The sequence below is a fragment of the Condylura cristata genome, unplaced genomic scaffold (assembly GCF_000260355.1).
Source record: "Condylura cristata isolate star-nosed mole 26May11 unplaced genomic scaffold, ConCri1.0 scaffold00003, whole genome shotgun sequence".
NCBI classification, from domain to species: domain Eukaryota; kingdom Metazoa; phylum Chordata; class Mammalia; order Eulipotyphla; family Talpidae; genus Condylura; species Condylura cristata.
In genome coordinates this window covers 20,133,101-20,150,294 of record NW_004567104.1, presented here as the reverse complement: position 1 = coordinate 20,150,294, position 17,194 = coordinate 20,133,101, and the positions used below count along the sequence as shown (strand labels likewise).

Here is a 17,194-nt window from a genome sequence, read left to right as displayed (position 1 = left end):
CTCAAAGCCAGGAACTATGTGCCTTCTAGTGACATTTATATCCTTCAGAAAACCTTTGGCGAGCCAAATTTAATTGGACATGGGATTTGAAATTCCCTCTCTGATGCAGTTCATCTTAGTGTTTAAATGGAGGTCACTGGCTTTTTATTGGACATGCCAGCTTGATCTCCAGAAATGTGTTTTCTTTTCTTACTATAGGCAGATACTTTGTTGTCTTATCAGGGCAGGACCAAGTCCTTCATGTCAGGGAGGGTAAGAAGGATCAAGCCTATGTGCAAATCTTACTGTCCCTAGCATACTCCTGCCAGAAACCAGGATGTGGAAGCATTCTTTAAACTGTGGCCCCTGTCTGAAGCCATTAAAGTGATGGAAAAGTCATTTCTACCCTTGAAACAGTACTCAAAGCTTCACTCAACCTTTCCAAAAGCTTTATCTTGAATACATATCTTAAACTCTTACCAATTTAGAGTTGATAACAATAATAAAAAAATATTAATAATAGCTACCATTTATTGAGCACCTATTCTACCGTGTGCCAGGCACTGTGCTAGGCACTTCTCGTACAATATCTAATTTAAATCCTCACAACAACCCTGTGAGGTAGGTATTATTATTGTCATTTTACATATGAGGGAACTGAGGCTCAGAGAGATTAAATAACTCTCCTATCACGCAATCAAAAAGCAGAGCTGGGATTCAAACCCAGAACAACCTGACTTCAAATCCTATGCTCCAGTGAACTAGAGGAGAGGAGAAAGGAAGGGCCAGATTCACAAGATTGTTGGAGTGGAATGGAGATACGATGCTAATAAGGAATTTTAAGTCTATAAATGTTTGTAGATGGCAAGTCTATGTAGATTGTAATGAAAGTTATCAGGACTGGAATTCAGGATAACCACACTTGGTGGGGAAAATGAGTTGAGTCACTGTGGACATATCCAAGGAGATGTTCAGTGGGTGACTAAAATATAGTTCTAAAGATTGGAAGGAACTTAGGACTGGAGATATGTATACATATATGTTATATGTATATCTGGTGACCAACGGCATGTCAGTGGCAGATGAGGGCATAAGGATGGATGACAACATTTGGGGAGTAAATAGAGAAGTGAACGAGACAGAACATTGGGAGCATCAATACTGGAGGCATGAACAACAGTGGAGTAATTCTTAAGAGAGTCAGAGAAGGAAGAGAACAGGAGGTAGCCCTATAAAGGAAGCCATAATCTGGTTTGGGAGCAAATCCAGAGATCTTAGAAGGCAGGTTAAAACTGAGTCATACTTCCAACAAAGCCCTCACTCACCCAAAATCCAGGAAGTATTTTTTAAATGAATGAAGGCCAAAATTTTGCTTAGGACTTCATTTCACATTTGACAACCCAGTCCTAAAAATATGGGAGCCCAGGTAAGTCAGAATTTATAGAAAGAAGTTTAAAGACAAAGTCACCTGATTCGTTTCAAGTGAAGTAGAAGATAAAAAAGAAAACATGCACTCTGTCTGAAAGTCCCTCAAGTCCCTCTGCCCAATCTTGCCTTGGGCTAATATGGTGATTGTGAAAACAGGGGAAGGGGTGATGCTTGGGGGCCAGGGTGAGAATAGCTTGTTCATTTTCTGAGGGAATCCTCTGCTGAGTCCAGCCTGAGACCTAGCTTATGGGCTTTATTCTGGTAGGAAGATGATAGGGACACGTGTGGGAGGTTTGAGGCTCTGAGGAAGGGAAAAGGGAAGGGGACCAGCCCCATAATGTGGGAGAGGACTAAGAGAGAGGGTCCAGCCCCCTTACCAGGGACCAGCCCTGAGATTAAGCAAATTTGCATAGGCACGTGTGTATACATTTGCGTTTGTGTGCACACCAATGTGAGAGAGAGTGAGCTCATGAACAGCAGGTACTCTCTGGAAAGGGGAACAGAGTCTCACAGATGGATGAGAAGCGGGGATCCTCCCCAGAAGTCTAGTGACTCAACATGTTGAAGTGCGGGTGTGGGGGCTGAATATCCTTGGGAAGCCCTGAGGGGCTGCTGAAGCTGGGTTCCTGGTCTCCTCCGAGGCTGGGCCTCCCCTTGCTGGGGGTTCACAGAAAGTCAAACAGCCCGAAATTCTTGGCTGCTCCAGGCCCAGGAAAAATTGGGGGAGGAAAAAAGAAAGAAAAGAAATGTTTCAGGCCCAGAGGTGAGACGAGCCTGCTGGTTAGTAGGATTAGGGGTCTGAAGGAACCGGCACACAGAGCAGGCACAGGGAAGGGGTAGAGTTCAGAAGCTCCCTGAAAGCCACTAATAGCTCAGGCAACTGAGAGGGCCTCTTTGGGCTTCTGGTAAGGGCTGAGCCCAGGCAGGGATAACATGGGTTACCGGAGGTGACTGCAGCTCTGGGATGCAGGACTGACGGGCAGGGGTTGGGTTAGGAGGAGGGGTAGATGAAGCAACTATTTTGTTAATTATCAGTGTTGTGGCAGGTGAATTCAAGATATTGGCACACATGCTTGAGGGGACGGGTGAAGAGGGAAGATGTAGCCGACTGCATGGTGAAAGGGAACTGAGTGGGAGAAAGGCAGGGCTAAGGGCACCACTGAAGGGCTTAGGATCAACTTCTGAAGTGTTTTGGGGAGGAGGGGAGTAAGGACCAGCATTGGCAAGTTGGTCCCAGGGACAGGAAAGATCTTGGGATATCCTGCGCAGTGGTTAGTGGGCAGAGGGCACAAACTGGGGTGAGTTGCAGGTTAGGGGCTACAGCGGTGATCGGTGGGTGCACCCCATCCTCGCTGCACCCAGCTAGCAGTTAGCGCGCCTGAATTTAGTTCCATTTATTACCCTTCCAGGTACCAGACAAAGTAAAAAAGATGGACGGATGGAGAGAGGGTCTCAGCCAGCAGGGGTGGGGTGGGATGGAAGAAGGGGAAGGGCCCTGCTCACATCACATCCACAAAGAACTCACTGGGGTTTCCCATGGCCATGCGGAAAGACTGTCTGCTGGCGGTCAGTTCAGGGGGCACGGAGGCCAGGTCACGGCCCGGAGGGGCTCCTGGGGGCCCCATGGCTGCAGGCGGTGGGGGCATCATCAGCATGGGGGGGCCGTAGAGAGGGGGCACGCCAGGGGGGCCGTAGCTTGGGTGAGTGTGGTGGCTGCGCAGGCTGCTGGCCAGTGAGTGGTGACTTCGGTGGCTGTGCTCACTGGCTGCGGGACCGGAGCGCTCACTGGGTGCCCGCTCTCGTGGCCCCCGCAGGCTGCTTCGAGTTGTGTGATCCGACTCACTGCCGCTGCCACCTGACTTTGAGTCCCCGGCCTTCGGGTCCTTCTCCTTCCGACGGTCGCTGCCACTGCGGTTGGACCCACTGCTCCGGCTGCCTGTAGAGGACAAGCATGCAGGGGTGGGAGATGTTCAGAGCTTATGGAGGAAGCCTGGGCCCAGCCTGAGCCCCTCTCCGATGTTCCTCTGCCTTACCTTCGCTGTGCTGACTGCTGGCGCTGCCCCCACCATAGCTGTAGCCCAATTCAGGGAAACCTGGGTGCGGGTTGTAGGGATGTGGAGGTGGTGGGTACTGGTAAGGGAAAGCCATGGGCCAAGGGGCAGCTCCCGGGTGCGGCAAAGGGGCCAGCGTGTCCTGGTCTGAGGCGCCACTGGAGCCATCGTGATCATGGAGGGACAGGTTAGCCATGTCTGTGGGGGGGAGAAGAGGGCTGGATGAGTTGGCTCTCCAACCCATAATCCTCTGTACCCCTCCAGCCTAGGTCTGGGGTGAGGGAGTGCATCTGGAACACCAGCAGCCCTGGTAGTTTCTCCCTTGAAGTGGAGGAGACATAGGCCAGAGACTTCGGGCTCCTTCAAACCCTCTCTGCCACTTACCGGAGAAGGTGAGAGAAAGGTTGCAGCGGTAGGTCCAGGGAAAAGCCTCCTCAGGAGAGCCCCGAGTCACCATTTCAGAGGCTCAATATCAAATCCTGACACCCAATTCCCTTTTCCCTGGAGGTCAAGTGTCAGGCATGATCTCTTTTCACAGAGGGGTGGAAGAAGGGGGCAAAATCCTTATTTGGCAATTTTCTCCTTTTTTCACTGGGGAATGTGGCAGGCTTGTAATATCAGATACCACCAGGCACTGTGTACGTATAATTTATCAGTGACAATACAAAAGCACTTCAGCTCATGTAACTCTATGAAGAAAGTATTATTCACATTTTTTCCAGGTGAGGAAAGTAAAGTCCAGAGAGGTTAAATGCCCAGCCGGAGGCCAACCTAAACTGTAGTCAGAACAGGAGCTCAAAGTCGCTCACTTTCTCCTTACCTTCTGGATGAGGTCATTGGAGAGGAGCAGGGAGAAGTTTGGGGAAGTACAGGTGTAATTTTGCCCTCCCCTCCTCACCCAGGTCTAAAAAATACCCATTAGAAGCCAGAATGTCCATATGGCCTTTCAGAGCCTCCCCATATAGTGACCATTGGTGGAAGTCGGGTAGGAAAGGCCCAAAAAGAAAGCAACTTAGATGCCTTCTCTGTGCTCTCCACCCCATTTCCAGTCAGGCCTGGTTCTTCACAGTACTTGTCTCACTGTATTAACATGACTTCTTTCATGACTCTGGTTTCCCTAAGTGTACCCTTAAAGACAAGGCTGCCCTCAGCAATGTTGGAATCCCCTGGAAGGAAGTGTAAGAGACCACTAGGATTGACCTGCCAGGGACCCTGCTTACACCCCATGTACACCAGGTCACAGGGTTCTGCAAGTGGTAATTGCCCTAGGGGTCCCCTGCCAGACACAGACTGAGCCAGCCCAATGTCCAGGGGAGAAGAGGTGAGGAGGGTCTCTGAACAGGCTGAAGCATTCTGTGGTGTCTGCAAGTCAAGCCATCAACCTGTGAAGGCCAGCAGTTAGCGATAAAGTGAGGGTGGGAGGAGGAGGTGGGAAGCAGGATTCTGCCTTGCTGTGATCAAAGACTTTTGACTACTTTTTGGTCTCCTGGTGGTTGTCCTGAGAAGAGTGACTATGTGCCCCAGGGCTCCAGGCTCTTTTCTTTGAGCCTGCTACAGTCCCTGCTGAGATCTCAGCTAGTGAGAAGGAAAAGGCCTATTTTGTCAGCATGTCCCTGGGCTGGGCCTCTGGTGGCCTTGGTCCATGGGTAAAGACCCAGGAGGCCAGAGAGAAGGAGCCATGTCTCTTGAGCAAAAGCCACAGATACTATGAGAAACTCTATGTGTCTCTGTGATCCGAGGCTAGCAATGAATTCTGCTAATGATGATAATAACCACGTCTGATTGAATCTAAGAAGACACTGATCATAAGATGAACCCCAATTCAGACACTGAAAAGTGAAAAAACTGTTCAACTGAGAATCAATTAAATATGACTTGACTAATGGACAAATTTTATATCCTGCTTACTATGGATCAAACACACTGCTAAAAGCAGTCCTCAAAATAGATTTAGGAGACAGGTTCTACTACTATCTCCATCTCACAGAGCAAAAAACTGAGGCATTGAAAGGTCGCATTATTTACTCATGTTCACATAGTAAGGCTGGAGCTAGGACTTGAACTCAAACTATCTGACTCCAAAACACTATGCATCTATCACTACTCTGCAGATTATACTAGAGCTGGAGAGGAGCAGGGACCCAACCCTCCACCAGGCACTTGTGATCTGTCAGAACAGCCATACTAGCCCCTAGAATTTAACCACTTTTAAGAATTGGCTTTTGGGAAGCCCAAGGGGATTACAACTGAGATGGAAAAAGTCACAAAATGATGTAAAAGCAAACTATTATATTATTTAAAAAAATAATAATAAATAAAAAATAGAAAAAAAAAAAAAAGAATTGGCTTCTATTCGCTAGCCCACAGAGGAAAGGCTCACTCAGGCAGAAAGATGGGCTTCTGCATCCAGCCCTAAGTAATCCTGTCTTTTGAGGATTCCCATTCTCAGAAGCTATCCACAAGCTCCGAAGGAAAAGGGAGGGTCAGGGAACCCTACAGACCGCTCCTGCCTAATAACCACAAGTGGCTTTGTACTCTTTCAGGACAAAGTCCAAACTCCGTGGGGCAGTTTGGGGTCCTCATAACTTGGTCCTGAGAACTTCTCCAGCCTTATCCTGAGGCAAGGCCTGCCTGCAGGGGCCTAAGAAGCTGTGTGTTTGGCCCTGCTCTGGTGGAACCTGCTGGGAGACTTAGAAGGGGGTCAAAGATGGGAATTCTGTGTGGCCTTGCTGAGACAATGCCTCTGTAGTACTACATACATCAGAGCAGTCCTGGGTGGTGGGAAGAATAAGAAACCTGAAGCCAGAAAGACCTAGAGCTAAGGCCTCTCTTCTGCTTCTAGCTGTGAGACCTGAGACTATTTAACTTCTACAAATGTCAGTTCCCTCAGCTGAAATCAGGGATAGTAATCCATACCCCCAATGGCGGGATGGACATCGTGAGGACTTAAGTGAGATAATGCTTTGAAAACAGCTAGCATGGCGCCAGCCCCAGGCAGACACTTAGGAAATCCCCGCCGCAAGAAGGGGATGCAGAGCTGGGAAAGAGGCTAGAGTGGGCATCGCCCCCACTACAGAACTTTCAGGCATTAAGCTCCGCTGCCCCCTTCTCCACATTCCTTGCAGTTGGCTGCCACAGCTCTGGGTACCTTCCCACTCCAGCCAGGAGAGAGGGTAAGGAGATGGGGGAGGCACGTACTACCGCAGAGGTCACCGAAGATATAGTAGCACTGCTCAGAGAAGGTGATCTTGTTGACGGTGTGGCGGATGAAGCCAGCTTTCAGCAGGTTGCTGGCGTACTTGCGGGCCTCCCGCCGGTCAGTGAAGCCTTCCACGTTGTGGTACAGCCAGTCCACCACATCCGAGCCTGGGGACAATGTCACCACTGGATTGGGAGGCCACCTGATTTGGGCTCATCAGGCCTCACAGAAGCCTTGAGACTGGAGCTCATAGGAGCACCTCAAGGTGTTTTGAGACCCCCCCACTTACCCTCTCCCATCATCCCCCACCCCTGTTCTTTGTGCCATCCCTGTCTTTCCTCTCACCGATGAAAGCATTGGGGATGGTAATCTTGAGCCACATGCGGTCTCGGACCTCCAGCCCGGATTCAGGGGAGGCCATGGCTTTCACAATGGCTGCCATGTCACTGTGGATGGACAGGTGGAAGTCATCTAGGCCTAGGGGTGAGAGGCAGAATGGTGAGGCAGACGGGGGTGGGGGGGGAGGGGGAGGTGGCGGGCAGCTAGGATCTTGCTCTCTAGCTCTACAACCTAAAAATTACAAACAACTGTTAGGCAAGTTCTTGCATTCCTGGACACTCAGTTCCCTTTTCCTAAAACTAGGGACTTTAGTATCTATTTTATAAGGATGTCTGAAGAGAAAATGAAATAATGTCAATGAAGGCAATGAACACAGTGTATAATGGGTTATGATAAAAAGAGCAGTCACACACTGTGACTGATGCCTCACTTATATCCTCTCATTAAACCCACAGGAACCTGGTAAAGTGCACATCGTTAGTCCCATCTTACAAGCAGAAACAGGCTCCATGGGTGTGCAACACGGGTTCAGAGAAAATACTATTTAGTGAGAGTCAGGTGCCCACCGAGGGAAGCTGCAGCGTGCGGTAGCCGCAATCCACCGAGTTCTGTCTCCAGCTCCCCTGGACACTCAAATATGTGAGCCACACTTAGTCCCTTCGTCACTACCGGGCCCCATCTCCTGACCCCAAGGAACAGGACTGGATACTCACGCTCTGTGTCAGGAATGGAACTGGTGATGGAGGAGCTGGTTGAGGTGATGGTGCTCAGGGAGGGGCTCATGCCGTAGGCAGGGAAGGTGCCAGTCATGGCTGCTGTGTGGGAGACCCAGGCAGCAGGGTCAATGGGCCGGATGGGCTCACCTGCAGGGAGGGTGAGGAGTCAGGGGCTGCCTGTCCTGCCCACTGCTGGGCCCAACAGGGTAGGTGTGGAGGTTCAGAGCAACAAAGAAGGAAGGACAGACAAGGGCTCACTTATGTCAAATACCAGCTTTAGGACTGAGGCCCCCATCCACTTACTCCTGGGCAGGGTGAAGCAGCCACGTGGACTTGGGTCCCAGCACTTGGCTACAGTCAGGGTGATGGGCCTGGAAGTATGGGTGTCCTTGGTGAGGCCAAGATGCATGGTGGCCAGCCCCAACCCCTTGCAGGACAGCCAGAAATGCGTCCCCCTTCCTCCCTGACGCCCCGTCCCATCCGTACCCAGGCTTGTGCACAATCTCGCGCAGCACTCGGACTGCATCATCATTACTCATGTTCTCAAAGTTGATTTCATTTACCTGGAAAAGAGGACCAGGAGTGGGATGAGCAGCTGGGGTAGGGAGGGGGCAAGGATGTTGACTTGCTGGATCAGGGGGTCCTCCCTCCACCAAGAGGCCTCTGAACGAACAGGGTAAATAGGGGAGGGACTTCTCCCTACCTCCTATCCACACCAGCACCGAGGGGTTGGGGGGGGCAACAACAGTACCTGCAACAGCATGTCTCCTGGCTCAATGCGTCCATCGGCAGCCACGGCCCCACCCTTCATGATAGAGCCAATGTAGATGCCTCCGTCACCACGCTCGTTGCTTTGGCCCACAATGGAGATGCCCAAGAAGTTATACTTTTCTATAGAGAGTAATAAGGCCTTGAGAAGGGAGCAAGGTTCCTATTCAAATTCTGAGCCCCATATTAGGAAAGGGTAGAAAGGGATAAGAACCAACATATATAGACCCTGAATCAGGCACTCTGTTCAGCATGTTCAAGTGTGCTTTAATTTAACCCTTGTTGGCTGTGAGAGGAAGGAACTTAGTCCGACTTTACAGAGGAGGCAACTCTCAGAAACAATGTAAGTGTCTTTTTAAAGCCAGTATGCGGCAGATTCAATTTCAGACTTAAATTTCTAACTTGGGCTCTTTTCACTATACCCTGCTGTCTCTTGTTAAAGAGGAAGTTGAGATAAAAGTCCCAGAGTAGAAATTAGAGAGAAAGAACGTGAGAGCTAGAAAATGGGGAGAGGAGACCCAGAAAAGGCTCTTCCAGGAAGCCTCCCTCGCTTCCACAGCCCTCCATGTTTATCTCTGTGCTAGCCCTGGTGATGAGATCAGGGCTCTGCGTTTATGCTATGAAAGAAAGATTCTAAGCAGGCAATGTCTCCTGGGCCTCTCTGAACTCGAGTCTGCCCAGTGTCTGACAAAGAACAGGTGCGCGACAGTGCCACTTCACCAGACTCACCCATGTTGAGCGTGACCGTGATGATGTTGAGTGACATGGTGGAATCCGTGATGCTGCTGAAGGACGAGGACTGGAACAGACAGAGGCTCTGAGCAGCAGGCAGGGGTGGCAGGAACTCACTGCTCCTGCCTAGCTCCTCCTCAAGGTGAGTCCTCAAATACCACCCCTCTAAGGTTCCAAACACTACCCCAAGGGCAAGGCATGTAAGAAAGCGCAAGCCTGGGCCTTGCCCCACCCTCCCTGCACCCCAGGTCCCATACCCGCTCAATCCGTGAAACTTTCTGCTTCCGCCGCCGCCGCTTGTGTCGTCTCATCAGGCGTGAGGCGCTGCTCTGCTCAGTGGAACTGCTGAACCTGTGGGGCCCACAGTCATTCCCCACCAGGCTGGCCCAGCCCTGCCCCACAACAGGCACTGCAGGGCCCTGGTCCCCAACACAAAGTCCATATCTCTCTCAGAAGCCCAGTACCCTCAGGGCCCTGGGCCCGCAGGGGTCACCTGCCCGGCAGTACCCAAGAAATGAAAGCCCCACCTGCTGGTGGAGTCATCCTCATCTGAATCAAAGAAGCTGGTGGTCTCCAACTCGCTGCTCATAAGGGTGGATGAGCTGTCATAGCCCCCTGGCTCTCGCCGCCGCTCCCCCTTGGCAGTTCCATTTAGCCGGGTTGCTGCAGGGGATGGAGACAGCTGGATTCACAGTGCCTGATACAGAAGGGAAGGGAGGAGAGGGGCGGGCCAGGGTCTGCACTGGGCCAGGCATACCCAGAGCTCAGGAAGGATCAATAGACAGGTAGCTGAGTGGAAGCTGTGGGGAGGGCTGGGGCGGGGGTGGGGCCTTTTCAGGAAGAACGCACTGTGCTCTGGAACGTCCCTCCGGCGTGGCCGCTCCCGCTGGGCAGACACCAAGGAGTCTGTCTCTGTGTCATTGTCCAGGTTCTCCTGGCTGCCCCCACCAGCGTGAGGGCTATAAGGAAGAAAGGACTTGGTGGAGGAGGGGGCAGGCTGGGGGCTCCCTCCCCCAGCCCTGGGCTGAGCTGACACGGTCCCCCCCATGGCCCTCCCCACCCTTGGGTCACACTCACTGGAAGGATGGGGGCCGGGAGTCCCCAATGCCTCCTGTGCGCTCCATGGGTGGTGGCAGCTCCGAAGGGTTGTCAGCACAGAAGGGCGCTGGCTCTGGGTGTGAGCCCTCAGCTGACACCAGCTGAAGGAAAGATAATGGTGAGTACTACAGGGCATGCAGCAGAGGGAACAGGGAGACAGCTGGTTCTGGCAGGCATGAGGGCCTAGGGAGAATGAAGCAGGGGACATGGAGAAGACCAGCAAGGGCAGAGAGATGAAAAGACCCAGGGCCGGCTTAATAGGGTTTCTAGAAGGCACGGGTGGGTGAATTGGTTTGGGGGCAGAAAAAGAAGGCCGGTGGTCCAGGGCACAGATTGGCAGGTGACAGAGGGGACCTGAGATAGATTGCCTCAAGGCGCAAAAGAGACATTTTTGCATCTGCTTGCTCCCTCTTCCCACCACTCCCCTACCTGTCATCAAAGCTATCAGGTCTGGGGTGAGAAACAGTTCAGTCAGAAAACTCAAGGAAGATTAAAATGTCAAAGCATAAAACTACCAGCTGCAATCTCAGCCAGGCCTTTCCGCCATCCAGCCCACAGGAGGAAGGAGGTTAAGGAGGATATCTTACCCAGGATACCACTCGGCCATTGAAGCAGGGAAGCTTGGCATTGTCATCTGAGATTTCTTCCTTCACCACCCTGAAGGGAAAAGGTGGTGGGGGGAGTCAGAGCAAGTTTTCTGGAGCAGAAAATGGAAGTGCCCTCACCACCTCAACTCTCTCAGGTGTTCCTTTACTTTAAATCAGGAATCGGGCCCTCCCTGGTGGCATGACGGGTTAAAGCACAGCACTGAAAAGCTTAAGCCACTTCCGCATGAGTTTGATCCCTGCATCTCTGGCCTGTACCCCAGTTCTGTTTGAATAAATAAATAAATCTTAAAAAAAAAAATCAGGAATCAAATCACCAGCACCAGCCTGCTCAAACAGAACTGGGGGGAGTCACCCAAGGGCAGCTCTTTAACACCCCAGAAAGACTTCTGGGGTGTCCGCTGAGTCATCAGGTGATTGTAAATTACACCTGGCAAATAGCTAGCTGTCCCCTAAGAGTGCAGCCACGCCCTAAACCTCAAGAGTGCTTTACCCATCCAACATGTTTCTCCTGGGCTGGCTTTTCTCTTTCCTGCTGACCCTAAATTAGGAAAAAGCACACCCTGATTACTGTCTTTTCCCTTCTCAGTCGGGAACCCTGACAGCCATGTGGGCGGTATAGGCGAGGAATTCAGGAAATTAGGAAAGAGAAAAAGAAAAGACATTCATTAAACATCTTTCACTGCCATTATAAAAATTAATAGTAACAAGTGCTCGTCCTTATGCATTATGGGCCAAGCATTTGTATCATTTCATGTAATACTCTCAGTAATGTTCTAAGACACAGTCTCGTCGTCACTGTGTAAGAGTAAACTCAGTTCAGGAGGTTCAGCAGCCTCCCCACCCTTCACCCTTTCTGTGATTTCATTTACCTCAGGCCAACGGTGGTCTGAAAATATTGCACACAGTAAGATATTTTAAGAGAAATTGTTATAGCATATTGCTACAATTGTTCTATTTTAACATCAGTTATTATTGTTAGTCTCTTGTGAGACCTAAGTTATAATTTATCATAGGTATGTAAAGTATAAGAAAAAGCATAGAATATAGAGGATTTACTACTGTGTGCAATTTCAGGCATTCTCTGGGGGTCTTGGCATGTATCCCCGGCAAGTGGGGGGGCGACTACTATAGTTACACCACTAATAAGTGAAGAGCTAGAAGTTGAATTCCAGTCAGCCTGACTTCAAAGCATTTCTTCTGACCTACTATACCATCACATTTCCCTATAGTTACAACATATAGTATTCACATTAGCTTCATCATATAGATATGATCCTCATTTTTAAAATAAGAAAACTGAAAAACTTTGGTAACTTGTCCAAGGTCAGAGTTATAAGGTGTCAGAGTTGGAATTCAACTCCAGGCTTCTGACGCCAAAACCTATCCTTTCCTTGGAATTTCATATCCCTTCCTATAAACTGAAGGTGATGTGGGTCTGTATGGAGGATGAAGGTAAGGGAGTCACGGGGGATCTGGGGTGAGGGTGGTGGTACGATGCAGTAACAACATGTAACTTGGTATGGGGCATGCAGTAAGTCAACAAGTCTACAGTTTGCCTACCATTTGGGGTCAAGAAAGGGAATGAAAAGTTTAAGGACCCCACACTGCATCAAACATCGCAGGAGTATAGAACTAGAAAGATATGATCAGAGGCAAGAGGAACACATGTGCCTAGAGTTGTGGGCAGAGAGGGAAGAAAGCAAGGAAGGAGCCGGTCAGCCTGTTCCCCTCTTGCACTTGGAGTAGCCTGGAATATGCTTGGCTCCTTGCGATACTCACATTCTTGGACTCACAGCCAAGACTGACGGCTGAGCCCTCCTCCCTTTAATCCAGCTCTGGCAACTCCACCATTTCCAACCCTACAGCCACCCCAAGAAAGCAGCTCAAATCATGCTATTCAGGCCAACGAGGACAAAAAGCCCAGAGACAGAACAGGCTGGGAAGAAAAGAGAGGGGCAGCCCCAGGGCTCAAAGGTAGAGGAGGCATGCATGCTGGGATTGGAGAGGGTCCCCCTGTGGTGGGAAGCCGGTGGGTGAGTCTCCCCCATCCTGAGCAGGCCCTACCAACAACCATGCTACAGATGTTTCCTCTCTTTCTGGGGGGTCACTGACAGGTCGCCAAGGCTCTGCTGACTCACAATGATCAGCTGATCTTCAGCAGCCTTGGGGGACCTCACACAGGCCTCTCCCCCCAAAGTGGCACTGAAGGGCTCAGAGTTCCATAACATTTATACACTCCCTGTCAACAACGTTAACTTTCAGCAGGATCTATGTACTATAATTAGGGGGAAAATTTTAAGGGTAGGGACCAAACAAATCTGCTCATCATTCATTGTGCTTCAATGAAAAAGCCTTTGCTGGACCTTGGGAGGCATCAGACCTGGAGCCTGCCTTGTCCTGGGCGGTTACTGCCCAGTGGCTGGCCTGTGGCAGTACACTGCAAGTGGGAAGTGAACAGATGTGTTCACTGGAACATGTGAGCTCAGGTGTTGGGTCCTGGCAAGGAGCTAGGTCAGTTAAGGACAAAAGGACAGTGCCATAACTTTAAAAGCTCAACCAAGAGTAGGAAAATGTAGACCCAGAGAAAGGAAGGAAAGAAGAGAGCTCCCAGAAGACCCAGAAATAGGCAGTGTGTGGAGAGGGAAAGCAACACCACGGTTCGCAGTTCAAGGCCACTCTAGCATGGGTACCTATTCTTCCATCTACCATCTCCTCAGTATTGAAAATACTTATTCTCCCTCTATTTCCAAATTTTTTTTAAAAGATTTATTTATTTATGCACACAGAACTGGGATACAGGCCAAAGGGGTGTGTGTGTGGGGGGGTGCCAGAGGATTCACCAGAGACAGAGTGGGGAGCATAACAGGCAGATCGACTGCTGAGGGGGGCAGTGGGCGGGTCAGGAGAGGTCTGCTGTGCTGTGTGGGTCAGCTCCCTGTCAGGGGATGGAACTTGTGTGGAAGTGGCTGCCAACAGCTTTGCAGTGCTGTGCTTTAACCTGTTGCACCACCAGGGAGGGCCCTATTTCCCAAATTATTTAAAGTTGTGCGTACCCTAAACTTGACAAATACTTCCAGGGACCAGATGAGAGTTAGGCTTCACAAGCTAGAACCCCAGTGGGGAAACCTGGAGAGAAAGGGGAGAAACAGCAGCCTTCCTCCTCTGACTCACTTCCCCATCTGTCAGCAGGTGTCACTAGCCTGACAGACCCTCTTCTCCTGGAGGTAGGGTAAGGGGCAGTTCTATCACCTCTCAAATTTGCCAAGGCTCAGCATCTCCCTCAGAAAGGATGCATCCGTAAAATGGTGATCATAACAACAGCAGTTACAATTGTGTGATGAAGGCCTTAGACTTTGGAGCCAGATTCCTGATGCTGAATCCAGCTCTGATGCTACTGGGTTGTTGGAAAGGTCCATGCAAAAATGCATCATAACTTTTCCAATAACCCAATAGCTCTGCAAGGATGAGTTGCTTAAGTTTCTTGTGTTCTAGTTTCCACCTTATAAATTGGGGATATTATTGCCTATTTCATGAAGTGTAAAGAGGATTAAGTGAGTAAAGATTTGAAAACCTTTAGACCAGTCCCTGGCGCACTGTAAGTAATGCAAAGAGTTTAAATTAAATATGTATTATAGGCCCTCCCTGGTGGCGCAATGGGTAAGGATGCAGCACTGCAAGCTAGCCGGGGGTGATCCACATGGCGTGGCAGACCTCGCCTGACCCACCCACTGCTCCCCTCAGCAGTGTACTTCGGAGATCTGCCTGTCACTGTCACTGGTGAATCCGCTCACCACTCCTGTACCTCTGGCTTGTACCCCAGTCCTGTATGCATAAATAAATAAATCTTTTAAAAATATATGTATTATACATTTGTATAAATATATATAAGCTTGTCAGCTATTAGTCCTCCCTTCCTAATGAACCTCCTGCTCAATAATCCTTTTGGGGATAAAAACAAGATCAATCTCTTCCACTTCATTTTTGGCATTGTTCTCAACTCTATTAAAATGGCCTGCTCTGATATTTTGCAAAAATGGTTCAAGTAGCACAGATGCACGCAAGGAGGCTTTGAGTGGAATTGAACATTGCTTAATTCAATAGTTAAATGTTTGTTTTTAACATACTTTAAATATGTTTATATTTAAATAAAAATATAAATAGAAAATCAGGCCTGTGATTTTGTATTACAGATTGGGTCAAGCTCTTTCTGTTTGCTCAGAAAGAGTAAACAGATTGACAGTGAACCTAAATAACAATATTAAAAACAGCGAGGCAGGGTAATTGTCGGTTCTGCTATGACTACAGTTAGGCCTGACTTGACAGCAGCACTGAGAGAGTGGGAGGCAGCTGGGGAAGGTCTAGGCTTAGGACGTGGGGGGTAGGCCCAGTGAGCCAGGGATGAGTGGGAGGTGGAGACATAGTCCTATTCTAGTCCCTCAAGACATCTGGTCCCAGGGTGGCCCCAGCAAATTGGACTGTGGCTGATTTCCCCCTACCCCATGTCCCTGAGGCAGTATCTTGTTCTCTTCTAACTCTATTCTTTTATCACACCAAGGCCTATACCCCCTCATGGCACCCCTCACAAACCCATCACTCTTCAGAACCTTTGAAGCAGGGGGGTGCAATCCAGAGACTGAAGCCAGGCAATCTTTACTACACCCGGAGTATACTACCCTAGGCCAGGGGCCATGACCACAGAAGAAATGAGGTGAGAAGCTGCATAGTGCTTCCCACTATACAAAGCATTCACGCATATGATCGCAGGGACTCTTCAAACCCTGAGTTCTAGCAAAACATGCCAGGCAAAAGGCGGAAGGTGCGTGCTTCCCAGGCCTGGGTGGGGCGTAGGGAGGTGAGTAAGTCAGGGTCCCGAGAGATACCCAATTGATGAACACTGGGGAGCTGAATATCTCCCCTCCCTTAACTCTGGGGCCTCGTTCCAAAGAGCTGTGCAGGAGGCCTCAGGCGAGGATTGGAGAGGCAGTGATTAGGCCTGGAAGGCCCAGGAAGGCCTTCTCTACAAGGCCTCTAGGCCCAGCGCCCAGTTAGCGAGGAGCAGGCTAGTGTGGGGGCCTCCCCCTCCCCCAGCCCCCTGGGAGTTGCAGGGTGGGGGGGGGGGTAAAGGGATCGCCAGGCTCCCCCTCTCAGGCCAGCTGCTACAGAACCTTCCGGCTCCAACATTCCATCCCCTCTTAAAGGGGAAGTCGCTGCTACTTCCCAACTCTGTCTGTCCAAAGCCCAGCAGCTGGAGGAAGACTCCACCAGGGAGTGGAAGATGGAGAATACCAAGATACTCTTCCCTGCCCTCCCATCCAGGGCGAGGTCCTTCCCCCCTAGCTCCCCTTGGCCACTACCTGGAGGGAAAAGGACCCGCGATTCAGAGGGGGTAAATCAGCACCTGTGTTAAGTGGGTGCCCCAAGGTTCAGGCACTCTGCTCCCTGGACAACATTCAGAGTCTCCCACAACGGAAAGGAGAGACAGCTAAATAGACATCATGTCTGCAAGCCTTAGCTTACAGCCTGGCACCTGAGCACCCCCAACTCCAGCTGCCCCAGTTCAAAGTCCCTCAGTATAACCCTTAGATGCAAAATACTCCAAATATGGCTCTGAGTTGTGGAGCTGAATGGATGAAGAAGGCCAAGGCCGAATGCCAAACACCCCAAGTCTTGCAAAAAAAGGTGTCTCCCTTGGCAGAAGGAGGGTTGGGGACTGTAGCTGTAGAGTTGGGGGAAGGGTTGGGGGTGTGTCTATGTGGGCCGCCGGTCTCCGAGGAGGTGAGGGGGCTGAAGTGGGCAGAAACTCCTGGGAAGTTGAACGTCCCTCCAAAAAAGGGGGGGGCGGCGGCTAATGCTCCCCCCAAGGGGCAGGGAAAGTCCCTAGAGGGGCTCTACCAGCTTCTGAAAACGACCAGGGGGCCTCCAAACGACACGGTCACCCTCTACAATCCAGAGTAGGGCTAGAAGCCGGAGTGGCAAAGGGGAGTCCAAAACTGGCCGAGTGGGCCCCTAGAAGTCGGAGGGGCCGGGGGTCCCCCGGAGGTGAGGCCGGGCCCATCCTCACCCGAAATCGTCGTCCATAGACTTGAAGAAGAACTTATAGCTGGGTCGCTGCAGAACGCCCTTAAAGTCCGCCAAGGTGACGCGCTCAGCGGGCAGGGGCAGCTTCACCAGGTACGGCGTCTCCTGTCCGTCCAGGTGGTAGATGATCTTGGTCTCGCCCATGGCTCCGGCCTCGGGCCCGGCGGCCCGCACGCGGCCTGCTCGGGCAGCCGGGCC

The 17,194-nt window shown here is 50.8% G+C and overlaps 1 protein-coding gene across 2 annotated transcripts; it reads right to left on the bottom strand.

The window, feature by feature from the left end:
* Positions 1-490: 490 nt before the first annotated feature.
* On the bottom strand, positions 491-17,188 carry DVL3 (dishevelled segment polarity protein 3). 2 transcript variants are annotated; one of them, XM_012732931.1, is made up of 16 exons: positions 16,980-17,188; positions 10,898-10,967; positions 10,290-10,411; positions 10,062-10,171; positions 9,740-9,875; positions 9,470-9,563; positions 9,210-9,279; positions 8,464-8,603; positions 8,199-8,275; positions 8,016-8,083; positions 7,710-7,859; positions 7,003-7,134; positions 6,657-6,824; positions 3,441-3,656; positions 2,933-3,343; positions 491-2,104 (listed from the first exon to the last, which is right to left on the bottom strand). In XM_012732931.1, exons 1-16 carry the CDS (start codon positions 17,138-17,140, stop codon positions 2,073-2,075), a joined length of 2,157 nt encoding a protein of 718 aa, XP_012588385.1. In that variant the 5' UTR covers positions 17,141-17,188; the 3' UTR covers positions 491-2,072. The 2 variants fall into 2 exon arrangements, with proteins under 2 accessions (XP_012588385.1, XP_004675081.1); XM_004675024.2 differs by lacking the exon at positions 491-2,104 and having other exon boundaries at positions 2,721-3,343.
* Positions 17,189-17,194: the final 6 nt, after the last annotated feature.